The sequence below is a fragment of the Nansenia antarctica genome (assembly GCF_963989245.1).
Source record: "Nansenia antarctica genome assembly, chromosome: 18".
NCBI lineage: Eukaryota > Metazoa > Chordata > Actinopteri > Argentiniformes > Microstomatidae > Nansenia > Nansenia antarctica.
Window position 1 is genome coordinate 1002096 of NC_137691.1, and position 17500 is coordinate 1019595.

Sequence of the window (17500 nt, forward strand, 5' to 3'; positions counted from 1 at the left end):
GTCCCTCTGCTGTGATAACTAGGGCCACCCTGCACCCTGCGTCCGCCCGCTGGCGGTAATTGGTATTACGGTCTGGTCGACTGCATGGCACCAGAGGGGCGCCAAGGCTGACGCGGTGGGGCGTCCTCCTCTTTGTCAGCTCAGGCACTGGGGAGGGCAGCCTCAGACCAGACCAGGGGACCCGGCGAGGACCCAGAGAATGGCCTGTCACTGCACATCAGACGCTCCGCTGGACATGTTACACATATTTAGCCTGTTTGTTTGTTTGTTTGTTTGTTGGCTTGTTAGCCTGTTGACCTGTTGCTTTGTTTGTTGGGCTGTTAGCCTGTTAGCCTGTTAGCTTGTTGCTTTGTTTGTTTGTTTGTTAGCCTGTTAGCCGTGCCGTTAGGCAGACATAGAAACATAACGCTCTTTGTCGCTGTTGTTGTATGACGGAGGTCACGGCTTTTTAGCTTTTTCATTCAACTGTCAGACGATCGTCTCTACGCCTCCTTTGTGTGATGCCAACCCCACACAGCATTTTAGATCAGATTAGATTCAACTTTATTGTCATTGCACACACGTATTAACCAAATGCAGTTTAGCATCCAACACAGAGGTGCAAATAATAGTGATATAAGGACATGACATAAATAGAACAAGAATGGTAGTGAGTGACAGGTACTAACTATGTAATATACAGTATGCTATGTGCTAGACTAGGTAGTATTGTAAACATTTCTTTGCATAACCTTCTAACATTCTAACAAGTCGTGAGCTTAGAATGATAAGGTTCTATCTCCGTCTAGGGTAGTTCAGAGATATTGAGCGTCAAAGTTTTTACATTCCATTATGTTTTGTGAGATGGAACCTTTGTATTTTATGAATTACTAACTCAAAAATGTCAACATTTTAAAAATAACACCACACAGGCATTAATAAACACCTAATGGATCAGATTATGTAAAAAACTCAATTTTGACAAAAATGGAGATAGAACCTTATAATTCTAATGTCACGAAAAAGACAAAAACACACCTCATCCGACAACGGGTCTGTGTGTCTGTGTGTCTGTGTGTCTGTGTGTCTGTGTGTCTGTCTGCGTGTCTGTGTGTCTGTGTGTCTGTGTGTCTGTGTGTCTTCGTGTCTGTGTGTCTGTGTGTTTGTGTGCCAGAGGGACCGGTGGGTTTATTGTTCTGTGACTGAATGATTCATACGCTGACGGGCTCCCCGGGCCTCGAGGGAGAAGTCAAGTTTGTTTGTTGACAGTGAAACAGAAACAGCCTCCATGTCGCTCACTTTGTCCCTCTGCATAACAGACGCAACCACAGTAATTAATGAGACTTCATCTGGCGTAGTCTGCAGTTATTTTCCCCCCTCCCCTCCTTTCCTCCCCTCTTTTTTTTTTTAAACTCACTCCATCCTTGTTAGGCAGGCCCCTCCCCCCTCATGAATATTCAATGAGCAGGGTGCTTAATAGTCATGAGGGGGAGTATATAGGGCTGAGCGGTGGCCTCGTCAGGCTGAGAGCAGAGCAGGAGAGAGAGGGGGAGAGAGCAGAGAGAGAGAGAGGGGGAGAGAGCAGAGAGAGAGAGAGAGGGGGAGAGAGGGAGAGAGCAGAGAGAGAGGGAGAGAGAGAGACTCAGAGAGAGAGGGGGAGAGAGCAGAGAGAGAGAGGGAGTTAGGGAGAGAAAGACGCACTGAGAGCAGAACAGGCACACTCCAACTCAGAGACACAGAGACACACACACACACACACACACACACACACACACCACACACACAGCCACACACACAGCCACACACACACACACACACACACACACACTCTCTCAGGACTGGGCAGCCTTCATGTAAGTCCTGTCAGATAAAGCCATAGCTTTGACCAGTGTGCGGGGGGGAGAGAGAGACGACCCAGCTCCATGTGAGCCTGTCCAGAGGGAGAGAGAGGGAGAGAGAGAGGGAGGGAGAGGGAGAGGGAGAGAGAGAACATATATCCTCCTCTCTCCTCCTGAAGTCTGGATGTTGATATTTCTCCACCATGGGATGCAGCCTGTGTACCCTGCAGAAGCCTGAAGAGCAGTACAAGCTGCTGTACGAAGTCTGCCAGGTAACTAACCCTAACCCTTACCTTAGGTACTGAACTAAACTACTGAACTAGTGTACGAAGTCTGTCAGCTACTGAACTAAACTACTGAACTAAACTACTGAACTACTGTACGAAGTCTGTCAGGTAACTAACTACTACTAAACTACTGTACGAAGTCTGTCAGGTAACTAATCTACTGAACTAAACTACTGTACGAAGTCTGTCAGCTACTGAACTAAACTACTGTATGGAGTCTGTCAGCTACTGAACTAAACTTGCTGAAAGTGCTGAATCTGTATGAGGGATAGGATAGGTCAATAGTTCAGGCAATATTTGAGGGATATAAAAATATAGATTTGTTACCTACTAACTGTGTTAGTGAAAAGCATGAATACTTACTGGAAATGTTTTCTGGAAATGTATTGGATGCAAAGATACAAAACATTGGGCATACATCTTTCATGAGTACTTGTTTATTTTGGGTCTCTGGTGACAGTCTCTGTCTCAGGTGGTTGTGGTGTTTGTTGTCTGTCTGCAGACGAGGGTTGTCTTAGAGGAGGGTTAGGTGTCTTAGAGGAGGGTTAGGTGTCTTAGAGGAGGGTTAGGTGTCTTAGAGGAGGGTTAGGTGTCTTAGAGGAGGGTGAGGGTTAGGTGTCTTAGAGGAGGGTGAGGGTTAGGTGTCTTAGAGGAGGGTGAGGGTTAGGTGTCTTAGAGGAGGGTTAGGTGTCTTAGAGGAGGGTTAGGTGTCTTAGAGGAGGGTGAGGGTTAGGTGTCTCAGAGGAGGGTTAGGTGTCTTAGAGGAGGGTTAGGTGTCTTAGAGGAGGGTGAGGGTTAGGTGTCTTAGAGGAGGGTGAGGGTTAGGTGTCTTAGAGGAGGGTGAGGGTTAGGTGTCTTAGAGGAGGGTTAGGTGTCTTAGAGGAGGGTTAGGTGTCTTAGAGGAGGGTTAGGTGTCTTAGAGGAGGGTTAGGTGTCTTAGAGGAGGGTTAGGTGTCTTAGAGGAGGGTGAGGGTTAGGTGTCTTAGAGGAGGGTGAGGGTTAGGTGTCTTAGAGGAGGGTGAGGGTTAGGTGTCTTAGAGGAGGGTGAGGGTTAGGTGTCTTAGAGGAGGGTGAGGGTTAGGTGTCTTAGAGGAGGGTTAGGTGTCTTAGAGGAGGGTTAGGTGTCTTAGAGGAGGGTTAGGTGTCTTAGAGGAGGGTTAGGTGTCTTAGAGGAGGGTTAGGTGTCTTAGAGGAGGGTGAGGGTTAGGTGTCTTAGAGGAGGGTTAGGTGTCTTAGAGGAGGGTGAGGGTTAGGTGTCTTAGAGGAGGGTTAGGTGTCTTAGAGGAGGGTGAGGTGTCTTAGAGGAGGGTTAGGTGTCTTAGAGGAGGGTGAGGTGTCTTAGAGGAGGGTTAGGTGTCTTAGAGGAGGGTTAGGTGTCTTAGAGGAGGGTTAGGTGTCTTAGAGGAGGGTTAGGGTTAGGTGTCTTAGAGGAGTCCTGCTGCTGTGTCCTGTAGTCTGTAGCTGGAACAGACTGAGTGACTGGTAGGGTAGGAGTTGGCAGGGTAAGAGCAGGCAGGGTAGGAGTTGAGTTGAGTTGAGTTGAGTTGAGTTGTTGCTGGCTAGCTGGCGGACCAGCTGTGTGAACTCTGGGTTGCGTGGGTCAAAGAGGGCTGGAGAGCTGCAGTGGAGGGTGATGGAGGTGATGGAGGGGTGATGGAGGGGGGATGGAGAGGAGATGGAGGGGGAATGGAGAGGAGAGGAGATGGAGGGGTGATGGAGGGGTGATGAAGGTTATGGGGGGTCCAGAAGCTAACATACCAGAAGTTAACACACCAGAAGCTAACATACCAGAAGCAGCAGAGTGAGGAACCATCTGGCTCCATAAGTCTTCTGCCAGACCTCATACCAGACCTGCAGCCTGATCCATCTGTCCTCAGATGAACCTCTCAGGAGCTCCTCTGTCTCCTCCAACCTGCTACAACCATCTAGCTACAACCATCTAGCTATCCCTGCAGGGAGGAGAGAGGCTGTAGACTTGGCTACACTTTAATGACTTAGGGGAGAGAGGAAAGGAGATGTGACAATGTTGAGCACTGATGTGCAAACTAGGTGTTCGTTTGTGTTGTGGCCAGCAGGGGGGGCTAACCCTAACCCGTACATCAGACTCATCCAGCCAGTCTGTATGTTCTTCAGACGCGTCTCTCTGTCACGCACAGCGGCGATGTAAGCCTACCCCCGGTTATAGTTTATTAATCATAAAGCATTTATGCAACAGCTCTGGGGCGGGTTAACGAGAACAACACTGAGTGTTGACAGACAGCAGACAGACCAGGCTGAGCTCAGAGTAGCTACAACACGGCTCTGACTGACTTTGTTTCAGCTTGGTGGAAAACGAAGAGAGAGAGAGAGAGATCCCCATCCCATCCCAGTTTTCTCCCTCCACTTTTCATCTCTCTCTGTCACCAGATTGCATCCATCCCCATTTCCCAAACAAGGTGCTGTGTGTGTGTGTGTGTGTGTGTGTGTGTGTGTGTGTGTGTGTGTGTGTGTGTGTGTGTGTGTGTGTGGACGGCGTCTGCTATAAACGAACCTAATGAGGTTCTCTCTCTGTGTGTGTGTGTGTGTGTGTGTGTGTGTGTGTATCTGCCATCATTATTACCCCCCCCCAAAAAAGCTGTACCCCCATATGCTGCTCGGGGCCATTAGTGAGAGATGATGACAGAGGAGTCCTCAGTATTGTGTCTGTAAATAGAGCTGCTTTGATCACGCTAGGCCTGCTGCAAAATGACTAAAAGGTTTAGACCACGTCTCTGCTCTCTGCCTCTTAAAGGGGGGGCGGGGGGGGGGGGGGGGGATGTTTTTGTGAGGTGAAATGGATTCTGAGGTTAGTGAATTAAATAGCTGATGTTAGAGCCAGAAAGCCCCCCACCCCCGCAACCCCCCCCCCCCCCCCCCCTTCTTCTCTATTTCATTTATTCTCTATTACACCCCTCCCCCCCACACACATACCCCCCCACCCCCAAAAGTGACAGCAAGATGAGGGTTCTGGAGGAGGGCACTGAGAGCCTTTGTCTTGCTTGCTCCTCCGCCACGGGGAGTCTGTCATTCTGCCTGTCACTCAGGGTTGATTGGCAGGTTGTTTCTGGACAGGCTGTTAGGTGGTCAGTCTGTTAGCTAGTCAGTAGTCAGTCTGTTAGCTAGTCAGGCTGTTAGCCGGTGGAATCCTACTGCTTGTCTTCTGGTGTAACAGTTAGAGTTGGCTGTGGTTCGCTGTGGTTGAGTAGCCCTAGCCAGTATTAGTTGTTGCGGAGCACCCTTTGGAGATGTGGTGTACTGCAGGTCTGCGTGTGTTTCGTCCCTGTGGTGTTGCCGTACCCAGTAGCAGCGCTTAGACTTGACTGCTACTATCTGAAGAGGTTCTAAAAGAACTGCAGACACCAGGAAGACGAGTTATGTTCTGTATGTCTTCCACCCAGAATCACACTGCTACTGAGGAGAGAATCCAGTGATTAAAAGACGTTGTTGCCTGTCCATCCTTCAACTGGTTTCCTCTGCGATGCCAATTATCCCATCTGACAGCCCACCTGACAAGGCTGATGCACAGCAGACACAGCCAGCCGCTCTGTCCAACATCCTAACCTTGTTCATCAGTCAGCCCAGCCTCAGATGTTTAGCCGCTCAGCTAGCTAACCGGATCGCTCAGACCATCACTCACGTGCGCTTCACAACGATACAGTACATCTGTTACATCTATTACAGTGCGTCTGTTTGTATCGATGCATCTTGAAGGATAAAAACGAGAGCGATGTTTATTGTTATCCTTGGGTCGGTTCCAGAGGGAGAGCTCTCTGTTGTTGGATCAGAGATTAAGCGTTATCTTAATGTGACGTTGCCAAAACAAACATGGGCGATGTGATTAAGCCTCGCTCAATAAAACAGCCCTCCTGTCTCTGGGACAGATGAAGCTGGGCTCTGTCCACCCATCCAGGCTGGGTGACTGGATGTTTAGCCGATGGAGAGAGAACCTGCCATTACAGGGGCTCTGGGGACGGTTGTGGCTCAGGAGGTAGAGGCTGTCTCAGGAGGTAGAGCCGGCGTCTAATGATCGCAAGAGTTGGCAGATCGGTGGTTCGAACCCCGGCTGGCCACATGTTGAGATATCCTTGGGCAAGACACTGAACCTCAAATTGCTCCCAGCGAGCGGGGCCGGCCGGCGCTTTGCATGGTAGCTTGCCACCATTGGTGTGTGAATGTGTGTGTGAATGGGTGAATGAGAGGCCGTTGTAAAGCGCTTTGGAATAAGGCGCTATATACTGTAAGTCAGTCCAACTAACCATTTGTTAGAGAGGATGATGAAGAGTGTGTGACATGGGGCTTTTTATAACCATGGCCGCAAGACGATGTTCAGAGTTTCCCTTTGGCCAGTGAAGAGGTCACCATGGTGACAGTTTACCTGGTGGAGAGGTCACCATGGTGACAGTTTACCTGGTGGAGAGGTCACCATGCTTGTTGTTCTGTGTTTGGGTTTTAACAGTCTATTGTGATTCAGCCGGCGTTTCTGCCTCCTGGCCATCCTCGGTCTCCGTCTCTTATGAAATCCAGCCGAGTCAGCCGAACCCTCACAGAAAAAGGCTTAACATAATGTGTCGGGGATTTATTAAGAAGGCCATCTGCTTCTCTGAAATCCTCAAGTATACTCCAAAACAACAAACTTCCCGTAAGGGCCAAACGGTTCACAGTAAAGAAACCCCGTTTATAAGCCACTCTGCTGAACAAGGTATTAGTCAGAAGTCAAAGGCAGTGCCTTGGACGCAGTAGAAAGCAGTTTTCTCCCTCAGTGAAGATCATTAGAGCCGTAGATTCGTTGGTTTGTGACGACGGTCCCCCTCGTGTAAACGTGACCCTGCAGACTGCGGTGAACCCCGTGCTCCCTCTCTTCAAAGATGAAAAGGTAAGACGCCACGCAGAGATGCCTGCCAAGCTCGGCTGCTTTTGTCAGCCCAGCGGAGGTAGGGAGCCCTGCTAAACTCTGTCTGACAGTCAGGAGGCTGCTAATCTCTCCAGAAGTGGCCTGTAATGGCTGTGGCGCCTGTCTGCGTCTCGCTAAGACCCGGGGCTTAATTGGAGCTTCGACACAAGCCGGCCTGTCGAAGCTCTGGTGCTCCAGCCTGGGCTCCGTGGGGCTTGTCCCTGTCGCCTGGACGTGAACGTGATCTTTCAGGTGCTCGTTACAGTAGAGAGTCCTGTCTTGGTTTATTCAGAGAGACATACTGGTGTAGGTGTTCACTATTCACATTTTTTACTGATTCGTTCCATCGCCTTTGGCTAGATTTATCTCCTCAAGATAGTCTGATATTCATCAAATAAATCTAACTGGTCCTGCGACCAATCAAACGACATTGAAGTGTCTTTGACGTCTTTCTGGTCGGACAGAAGAAGAAGAAGAGATGAGGATGGGATGTCGGACGACGTGTCCCTGACCCCGCCTGACAGCAGCGCTGTCATTAGACAGACGTGACAGAAGGATCGGCAGAAACAAGAGCCCTCCCGCCCTCTCCTCCCTCCCTCCTCCTCCCCCCCTCCCTCCCTCCCTCCCGCCCTCCTCCTCCGCCCCCCCTCCGCGCCTCCTAATGAGGCCTGACAGAGGCAGGGGAGAGACACAAAGCAGCTTGCGCGAGGGGAGGCCTGGAGGAGGCCGGCGCTGTGTGTTCAATAACAGGCAGGTTCACCCCGGCGAGCCTCCACATCTGTTAGACACTGGAGCAGGTGGCTAGCATCCGCGGGGGACAGGTGGCTAGCATCCGCAGAGGGGGGGGCTCCTCACAGGAGCTGGGTGTACTCTGTCAAACCGCTCAGACGCAGGGAGGGGGCACAGTCAGGGCACAGACACAACGAACACACACTCTCAAATGAGCAACGCAACACGCTCAGAGAAAATTAGAGAAGACCGCTTCTCTCGAAGAGATTAACGTCCATCATTTATAAACATAATACCCGTTAGGTAACCTTAACACGTGGAAAACAAAACAGAAACCTTTTTTTCTAAATCTGAAAGAGGTTGAGAGGTTGAAAGGTCGAAGGTCAGTCATGTTTACGTTCACGGGGAGGTTATTAAGTAATCACTCTCCATTCAGCCTTCACATGCGACGGTCTCTCAGCCCAGCAGACAGCAGTACTAGAGGTCAGTCGAGGTTACCCCAATTAAATTAGTACATTAGCCACCAAAGCCAGAGCCTTCTACTGAAATAGAACAACACGGTGATCTGGACCCATATGAGGGTCACAGCTGTGGCTCTGAGAGAGGACGGGCCGCCACAGATGGGACTGACCCAGTAGGCCGCGTTCCCAGACACATCGCTAGTCAACTAACACAGCTTGTTCTGTGAGCCTGTTTACAATGTAAAGTAGTGTTGTAGTTAACTAGGTAACAATGTAAAGTAGTGTTCTAGTTAACTAGGTAACAATGTAAAGTAGTGTTCTAGTTAACTAGGTAACAATTTAAAGTAGTGTTCTAGTTAACTAGGTAACAATGTAAAGTAGTGTTCTAGTTAACTAGGTAGCAGTGGGGATTACTCACCCAATCCATTGTGTTGTTGCAGTTTTTTGGCTCGACTAGCGAGTTTGTTGTGTTCGTGTTTGTGTGATTCTCAACAACGTTGAAACGTAGTTCCGTGTTTCTAAAGAAAAGTCTGAACATTTTGATTGGTTGCCGATATGAGGACCAAAAGACTATAACGTGTCACATTTTCCGGCTATGGAATAGATATTTGTATTGTCTTAGTTATGGGATAGATATTTTTATTGTCTCTTCAACCTACATTTGGTTGTATTAATGCATAAAGTAACCAGTTTCTGTTTAAGTCAACAGAGTGTGTCTCGGTGGAATAGAGAATAATAGAGTATATTCATTAAAATGCAAATTAAAAACCATTTTATTTGGGCCCGTATGCCCCAAAGGCAGTGCCTGCTAATCCATTGGATAGTGATAGGATCATTATTAAGAGTGGTTTGTGTACACATGTACTCTGTCCCCCGTGTGTGTCTCCGTCATGAATAACACATCTCCACAGAGGGGTGGCAGCGCTTATTAAAGCACCAGGAGAGTCGAGCACCAGGATGTGTAATCTGTCTGTTATAATGAGGGTGATAGAGTGATTATATTCCTCGTTAGGTTGTTGTAAAGAGCAGCGGCCCAGAGCTGCCAGCCACCCAGAGACTCTGCCTGCGTTCGGAGGCCGGCGTTAAGGGTTGACATGGTGCCCTGGGTGGGTTTCACTGTGACCTGTGACCTGTGACCTAGGCGTGCCACCTGGGACTCAGTGCTAGGATCACCCTGAGGGGATGAGGCCGCCAGGGTCATTCCAGGGTCATTCCTGTATCATTCCTGTATCATTCCTGTATCATTCCTGTATCATTCCTAGCTAGCTGGGTGTCTGGGGCTGCTAGCTGGGTGTCTAGGGCTGCTAGCCTAATAATCCTGAAGGCCTTTCTGACACACCGGTACTTGTAGGTGTCCTGGATGGAGGGAAGCTCACTTCCGCTGATCTTCTCAGCTGGCCGCACTACCCTTTGCAGCGCTTTGCGGTTTTGGGCAGTGCAGTTCCCATACTAGACAGTGATGCTCTCTGTTGTACCTCTGAAGAAGGCCCCTAGGATCTTAGGCACTAAGGCGAACTTCTTTAGCCGTCGTGGGTGTACAGGGAGTAGAGGAGGGGGCTCAGGACACGGCCTTGGGGGGCTCCTGTGTTGAGGAGTAGAGGAGGGGGCTCAGGACCCGGCCCTGGGGGGCTCCTGTGTTGAGGAGTAGAGGAGGGGGCTCAGGACACAGCCCTGGGGGGCTCCTGTGTTGAGGAGTAGAGGAGGGGGCTCAGGACACAGCCCTGGGGGGCTCCTGTGTTGAGGAGTAGAGGAGGGGGCTCAGGACACAGCCCTGGGGGGCTCCTTTGCTGAGGAGTAGAGGAGGGGGCTCAGGACACAGCCTTGGGGGGCCCCTGTGTTGAGGAGTAGAGGAGGGGGCTCAGGACACAGCCCTGGGGGGCTCCTGTGTTGAGGAGTAGAGGAGGGGGCTCAGGACACAGCCCTGGGGGGCTCCTGTGCTGATGGTCAGAGGGGCGGAGGTCTTAGAGCCCATCTTCACCACTTGTTTACGGTCTGACAGGAAGTCCAGGATCCAGTTGCGTAGGCTGGGGTCGATGCCCAGGTCCCTGAGCTGGCTGTCGAGTCAGGAGGGGACTGTGGTGTTTAATACTGAACTGTAGTCTATGAACAGCCTCCTCACATAGGAGCTCCTCAAAAGGTGTCCAGGTGGGTGAGGGCTGAGAGGAGTGAGACACCAAACATGGTGTCTGCGCTCTGAAGGCAGTAGTGTGCGTGTGTGTCCAACAAACAGGCTCTGTCTCTCTTCTACAGAGCCTGCCCTCCTGGCCAGCGTGAGAAGACGGCGGTGGGCTGGTTAATTTGGTCCTCTAACTAACGAAATAAAGTAAAGAAGTAGCATCTCGGTAGCAGCAACCCAACTGGTTCAACTGGGATTTGAGAATTGACTTGTTAGTGTGGGAAAAGGCTTTCTCTTTGATTAGCACCTTGTCGAGCTCATTAGCGCCGGGGAAGGCAGCAGGAACGCCCGGAGGAAGGGCTGGCGAGAGGGATTGTATTGATCTAGCCGTGGATAACAGAATGTCCCGTGCTTTAATCAGATTAGAGGAAAGTAAACAGCAGTGTCTTTTTCAGCCGGCCGCCGTTCTTATTAGCGGCATTATAGTTTCTTTTGCTATTTGTTCTGTAATCCTCAGACGGCCCTGCATGCTGCTGCACATAAAGAGGGCTGTGTGTTCTCTGCTCACCACCACAGCCGGTCAAAAGAAACACACACACACACGCACACACTCACACACACACTCAGACAGACACACACACTCACACACACACACATAGACAGACACACATACACACACACTCACACACACACACACTCACACACTCACACACTCACACACTCACACACTCACACGCTTACACACACACACACACAGACACAGACACAGACACGGACACACACACACCTACACACACACACACACACAGATAGGCTATTACCAAGCTTCCAGAGTCGTACTGCTTTTTTGTGAGAACTGTTAAAAGTGAAATAAAAGAAGGATTAGCTGGTTCTGAACTAAAGTGACCCTCATTCAGACGCTGCCTCTGCCTCTCCAACGCTCCAGGCCTGAGCAGTAAGCCTCACACACACACACACACACACACACACACACACACACACATACACACTCTCCTCTCCAGCCCTCCAGGCCTGAGCAGTAAGCCTCACACACACACACACTCACACACACACACACACACACACACACACACACACACTCTCCTCTCCAGCCCTCCAGGCCTGAGCAGTAAGCTCCTGCTAGCAGCCCTGCTCTGTCCCTACAACGCACACTTCACTTTGAAGAATTTGCTTAAGAAGTGTATCGGACCAGAGAAAAAAAAAGACTTGTGGAGGAGAATGAAGCTACAGTGCATGGTTCTGAACGGTTCTGAACGGTTCTGAATGGTTCTGAATGGTTCTGAACGGTTCTGAATGGTTCTGAACGGTTCTGAATGGTTCTGAATGGTTCTGGATGGTTCTGAATGGTTCTGAATGGTTCTGAATGGTTCTGAACGGTTCTGAATGGTTCTGAACGGTTCTGAATGGTTCTGAATGGTTCTGAATGGTTCTGAATGGTTCTGAATGGCTGTCCAGAGACACGAGTTGGGTTTTTCCGGCCCACAGCTGAACAGCACCTTGTTGTTCCTTGTTCCTTGTTCCCACTTCAGTCACCTCACTGCGTTTTCCAAAGGCAAAGAAATGATCATTCACTCTTTAATGATGTTACTTTCTTTAGGATGGGATTGTCAGACAAACTACATGTGATCTTGTAAGACTAAAGCCCAAATGCTGGATTCTGTATATATCAAATATCTAATCAGCCAATCATGTAGCAGCAACTCAATGCATTTAGGTATGTAGAGTAGACTTGGTCAAGACGATCTGCTGAAGTTCAAACCAGCACCAGAATGGGACAGAAAGGTGATTTAAGTGACTTTGAACGTGGCGTGGGTGTTGGTGCCAGACGGGCTGGTTTGAGTGTTTCAGAAGGTGCTGATCTACTGGGATTTTCCCGCACAACACATCTCTAGGGGCAACAGAGAATGGTCAGAAAAAGAGAAAATATATCAGTATCCATGTATATTTAAGCAATATCACACGAGAGGGAGTGTGTTATACTGAATATCAGCACGGCTGTGATTCGGTCGTAGGTGGACGGTTGCCTAGTAACGTGAACACAAACATGTAGTCTAATTAACGGTCATTTACTAGAACATCTGTGCGGCGATACATATAGTTAAAAGTCCCAGTGCTGTTATACTGTATATCAGCACTCATGGAATGCCTCTCGTCCAATCAAATTACTTGGTCGGAACTAACTGTTGTATATTCACACATGCAATGTTCGTGGTTTGTTCCAGTTATGTGTTCAGTTCACCTTTAGATCCCAGCTGCAGCTTTGGTGAAAGTAACTGTCCTCCTAACCCCACGCCTCTCTGGCATACACACACACACACACACACACACACACACACACACACCTACACACCTGCTGCCTTCACACTGAGGTCTCAATCTGGCTGATCTGCAGGGGTGAGAAAGAGGCTGGCAACACTCTGCTGCTCCTAACTACACACACACACACACACACACACACACAGACACAGACACAGACACAGACACAGACACATACACACACCTACACACACACACATACACACACCTACACACACACACATACACACACACACACACACCTACACACACACACATACACACACACACCTACCTACATACACATACACACACACACACACCTACATACACACACCTACATACACACACACACACATACACACAGAGACACAGACACAGACAGACAGACAGACAGACAGACACACAGAGACAGAGACACAGACAGACAGACAGAGACACAGACAGACAGACAGACAGACAGAGACAGACAGACAGACACAGACAGACAGACAGAGACAGACAGACAGAGACACAGACATCTTCATCAAAGGCTCTCTGATGTGGCCATAATGACCATTGCTGGGATACTAAATCAGATCTATCGTCTGAATCATCTTCCACCTCACCAGACACATATAAAGACTAAAGAGATTTCAGACAGAATTTGTTTCTTCCCTCTCTTATAGCAACATAACTGAAATGCTCATCTATGTTGCTTTAAGAGGGGGGGGGGAATGTCTCTCTGATCCAACGATCTGAGGTCTTAATTAAAGAAAACGAGTTCTGAATAACAACGACAAGGCTGAATTAAACCCCCCAAACCCCCCAGTAGCTCGACCCTCACACACACACCAAGCAGATGACCCCCCCCCCCCCTCCTCATGACTATTCCTCTAAGACAGGCGCACTGCCCTCCTGTCATTAAACAGCTTCACCAGACCCTCACCCTCACCCTCACCCCCACCTCACCCCAGCCCTTCACTCAGGGGGGGTGAAAGGTTGACTAAGTCATCTCTACGTGTCACTCATCCCTCCTGCTTTGTGTCAACACAACACCACGTTCACACTCTGTGTTTTGACATTTTGACATTTCATTATTATGCTAATCTCAGGCTGCTGCTAACCATTAAGAGTGGTAGTAGGCTATGTAGATTTAGACTGATAAAAAGCCATAACACTCATGTTCGTTGCTGTTTTAGTGAGTATTGTTGTTGACTGAATGTTCAGCTATTTTCCGTTTCAGTGACTCTGTGAAGGTGGAGAGCGAGAGGGGACGTGGTTGGCTAGGACAGGGTTAGCCAGCGGGGCGTATTGTGTTAGCGAGCGGAGCGTAGCTGTGTAGCTTTCTTAGCGCGCTACGCTAGGCTGCAGCGTGTCAGAGGTGAGGGTGGTGAATGGGGGGCCGGGGGGGCTGGGGGACCCCCTTCCTGCCTGGGAGGGGACCCCCCCCGTGGAGGAGCTGAGGCAGAACGCCCCCCCCCCCCCCTTCAGGAGGGTCCTGTCCTCCAGGGCTTTGTCTCTGGACCGCTGCCCCCAGGGAGGGAGGGGGGGAGTCCTGGGCAACCAGGCCTGTCTGAGAACACACACACACACACACACACACACACTCCTGTTAGAGACGCACTCACACACACACACTCCTGTTAGAGACACACACACACACACACACACACACACACTCCTGTTAGAGGAGTGTGGAAGAGAGAGAGAGTGTGGAAGAGAGAGAGAGTGGAAGAGAGAGAGTGGAAGAGAGAGAGAGAGAGAGTGGGAGAGAGAGAGTGGAAGAGAGAGAGAGTGGAGGAGAGAGAGAGTGTGGGAGAGAGAGAGAGAGAGTGGAAGAGAGAGAGTGTGGGAGAGAGAGAGAGAGTGGAAGAGAGAGAGAGAGTGGAAGAGAGAGAGAGAGTGGAAGAGAGAGAGAGTGGAGGAGAGAGAGAGTGGAAGAGAGAGAGTGGAAGAGAGAGAGTGTGAAGGAGAGAGAGAGAGTGGAAGTTGCTCTTGACTCTTTGTTTTTTTTATATTCTCTGCACAAACGCTTCTCATTCAGAGCCTCATTCTCCTCGCTTGTCCTCGTGTGACTTTGTGCCTCTCTCTCTGTCTAACGTCCCTCTCTCACTCCCCTGACATTGTCCCTCTCATTCCATCTGCTCAATAATGTCCAATTATTTAATGCAAATTGTAAACGGTGGAAGCTATTATATTACTTCTTTTTTTGCCAAGTTTGCGACGGTGGAAATGTGGAAGTTGAACCCGTCTGAGATGATCCAATTATCCTGCAGGCGGATTAGCATTAGCGTTAGAGTTAGCCTTAGCATTAATCTTCTCTGCTTGTTAGTGGCGCTAACACAACCTCTTCAAAGTTGGAGTGCACAGTGTTCCTCACCCCCTCCCTCCCTCCCTCCCTCCCCCCCACCCTCCCTCCCTCCGCACGCACACACACACACACACACACACACGCACAGACACACACGCACGCACACACACGCGCGCACACACACACGTACGCACACACGTACGCACGCACACACACACGTACACACACACACGTACACACACACACGTACACACACACACACACACGTGCACACACACACGTGCACACACACGTACACACACACACACACACGCACACACACTGCTCGCTGCTCTGTGATGAGAGAATGGAACACATGTTTTGGCCAAATTGGCAAATTCTCACACAAAACAGACTTGTAAAGTCTAAATCCAAACCCAACAGAACGGATCTATGAATTCATCAGGACACAAAGACCGACCCGGTTTACCCCTGGGAACACGGTCTGTCTGCCCTGCTGGTAGTGTTGTAGTGTGGTAGCGGTCCTGGTACTGTGGTATTGGGTCTGTGGTAGTGTTGTAGTGTTGTAGTGTTGTAGTGTTGTACTGTGGGTCTGTTGTAGTGTTGTAGTGTGGTAGCGGTCCTGGTACTGTGGTATTGGGTCTGTGGGTCTGTTGTAGTGTTGTACTGTGGGTCTGTGGTAGTGTAGTAGTGTTGTAGTGTTGTACTGTTGTAACATCCCTGCTCAGCTCTGGGAACTTCTGCTGTGAATGAGAATGAGCCGACATGGCCAGAGGAAACACCATCATCCTGCTCTGCTCTGCATCACAACATTCATCCTCTCCTGTGTGTGTGTGTGTGTGTGTGTGTGTGTGTGTGTGTGTGTGTGTGGGTGTGTGTGGGTTTGTGTGTGGGAGGGGGTATGGTGTGTGTGAGTGTGTGTGTGTGTGTGTGTGTGTGTGTGTGGGAGGGGGGGGGAGGGAGAGGGTGTGTGTGTGAGTGTGTGTGGTGTGTGTGAGTGTGTGTGTGTGTGTGTGTGTGTGTGTGTGTGTGAGAGAGAGTGAGTGTGTGCGCTTGTGTGAGAGAGCGTGCGTGTGTGCGTGCGTATGTGAGTGTGTGTGTGTGTGTGTTTCTGTTTCTGTGTGCGTGCGTATGTGACTGTGAGTGTGTGTGCGTGTGAGTGAGAATGTGGGAGTGTCTTTAGGAGCAGTAGTATTGTGTGTGCGCGTGCGTGTCTGCGTGTGTGTGTGTGTGTGTGTTTGTGTGTGTGTGAGCAGGGTGAGCCTCTGAGATGAGAACAGCCTCAGGCTCCATGCTACCAGAGCTCAGAGCTGTTCTCACGTCCAGGAACCACACACACACACACACACACAGACACAGACAGAGACACACACACACACACACACACACACACACACACACACTAAGACACTAAGACACCAACAACCTCCAAATACTGCTGCTCTGTGGACCCTCTGATCAGCAAGGAGGCTCTGTGTGTGTGTGTGTGTGTGTGTGTGTGTGTGTGTGTGTTTGTGTGTGTGTGTGTGTGTGTGTGTGTGTGTGTGTGTGTGTGTGTGTGAGAGCGTGTGTGTCTACTGCAGTATTCACATGTTCTGATCGTGGTCTTCTGCTCTGTGGCTCAGTAGGTTAGCATGGCGCTAACAACGCTTAGCTTCCCACTGGGACTATATCATAATAATAATAATTCATTGTATTTATATAGAGCTTTTCCGGGGCTCAAAGACGCTGTATACACTAAAACGTACGTATTATAATTATGATCCTGAACACAGAACACGTTTAACTGTGAGTCTCCATGAGATCCAGAGACACGTTCTGTCCATACCGGGGGTTGAGAGGGATGAGAGAGGATGAGAGAGAGGATGAGAGAGAGAGAGGATGAGAGAGAGGATGAGAGAGAGAGAGAGAGGATGAGAGGATGAGAGAGAGAGACAGAGAGAGGATGAGAGAGAGAGAGAGAGGATGAGGGGATGAGAGGATGAGAGAGAGAGAGGATGAGAGGATGAGAGAGAGAGAGAGAGAGGATTAGAGAGAGGATGAGTTTCATTGGCTCATCCAGAGTTAATTAGCCTCTTCTCTTCTCTGTGGCACACTGCAGCATGGCCTAGATTAAACTACCCAGGTTAACGTAGTGTGCAAGGGGGGGTGCAACTACACAATATCTGTGGCTGGGGGGGAGTGGGGGTTGGGGGAGGGGGGAGACAGGCACACATTATCTGTGGCTGGGGGGGGAGTGGGGGTGGGGGGGGGTCCGTGAGGGAGGGAGAGAGGGAGATTTTTCATCACTGCTGAGAAATTACTTAGCTAAATGAGGCTAAGCCACGCTGCAGCTCGGTCTAACGGCCTTGATTAATTAAAGAGGGTCGTTCTAATTAAGGTCTCTTCTGCTTAGCCGGGCCGTGACCCTGTAAAACAGCCTGCCGCCGTAATAAACCTGACTGACGGGAATATGACCTTGTGTTTGTGTGGAGAGCCACAGACACACTCATCACATGGATGTTTTTACTGTACGGTGATATCAGGGTTCATGTTGTTTTATTGTATGATGATATATATAGTATAGATGTTA

General features: G+C 49.8%; 1 protein-coding gene across 2 annotated transcripts in view; it reads left to right on the plus strand.

Moving 5' to 3' along the window:
* Positions 1-17500, plus strand: part of pdzrn3b (PDZ domain containing RING finger 3b) — a gene marked incomplete at both ends in the record, with an annotated part of 65744 nt that overhangs the window by 38520 nt on the left and 9724 nt on the right. The window contains one exon of one of the 2 annotated variants that reach the window (XM_080548437.1): positions 2021-2089. The exons of the other annotated variant lie outside the window; for it this stretch is intronic. Coding sequence (XP_080404563.1) covers positions 2021-2089 — 69 coding nt within the window. Of the gene's footprint in view, positions 1-2020; positions 2090-17500 lie in introns of those variants that run through there. 2 annotated transcript variants of the gene reach the window in all.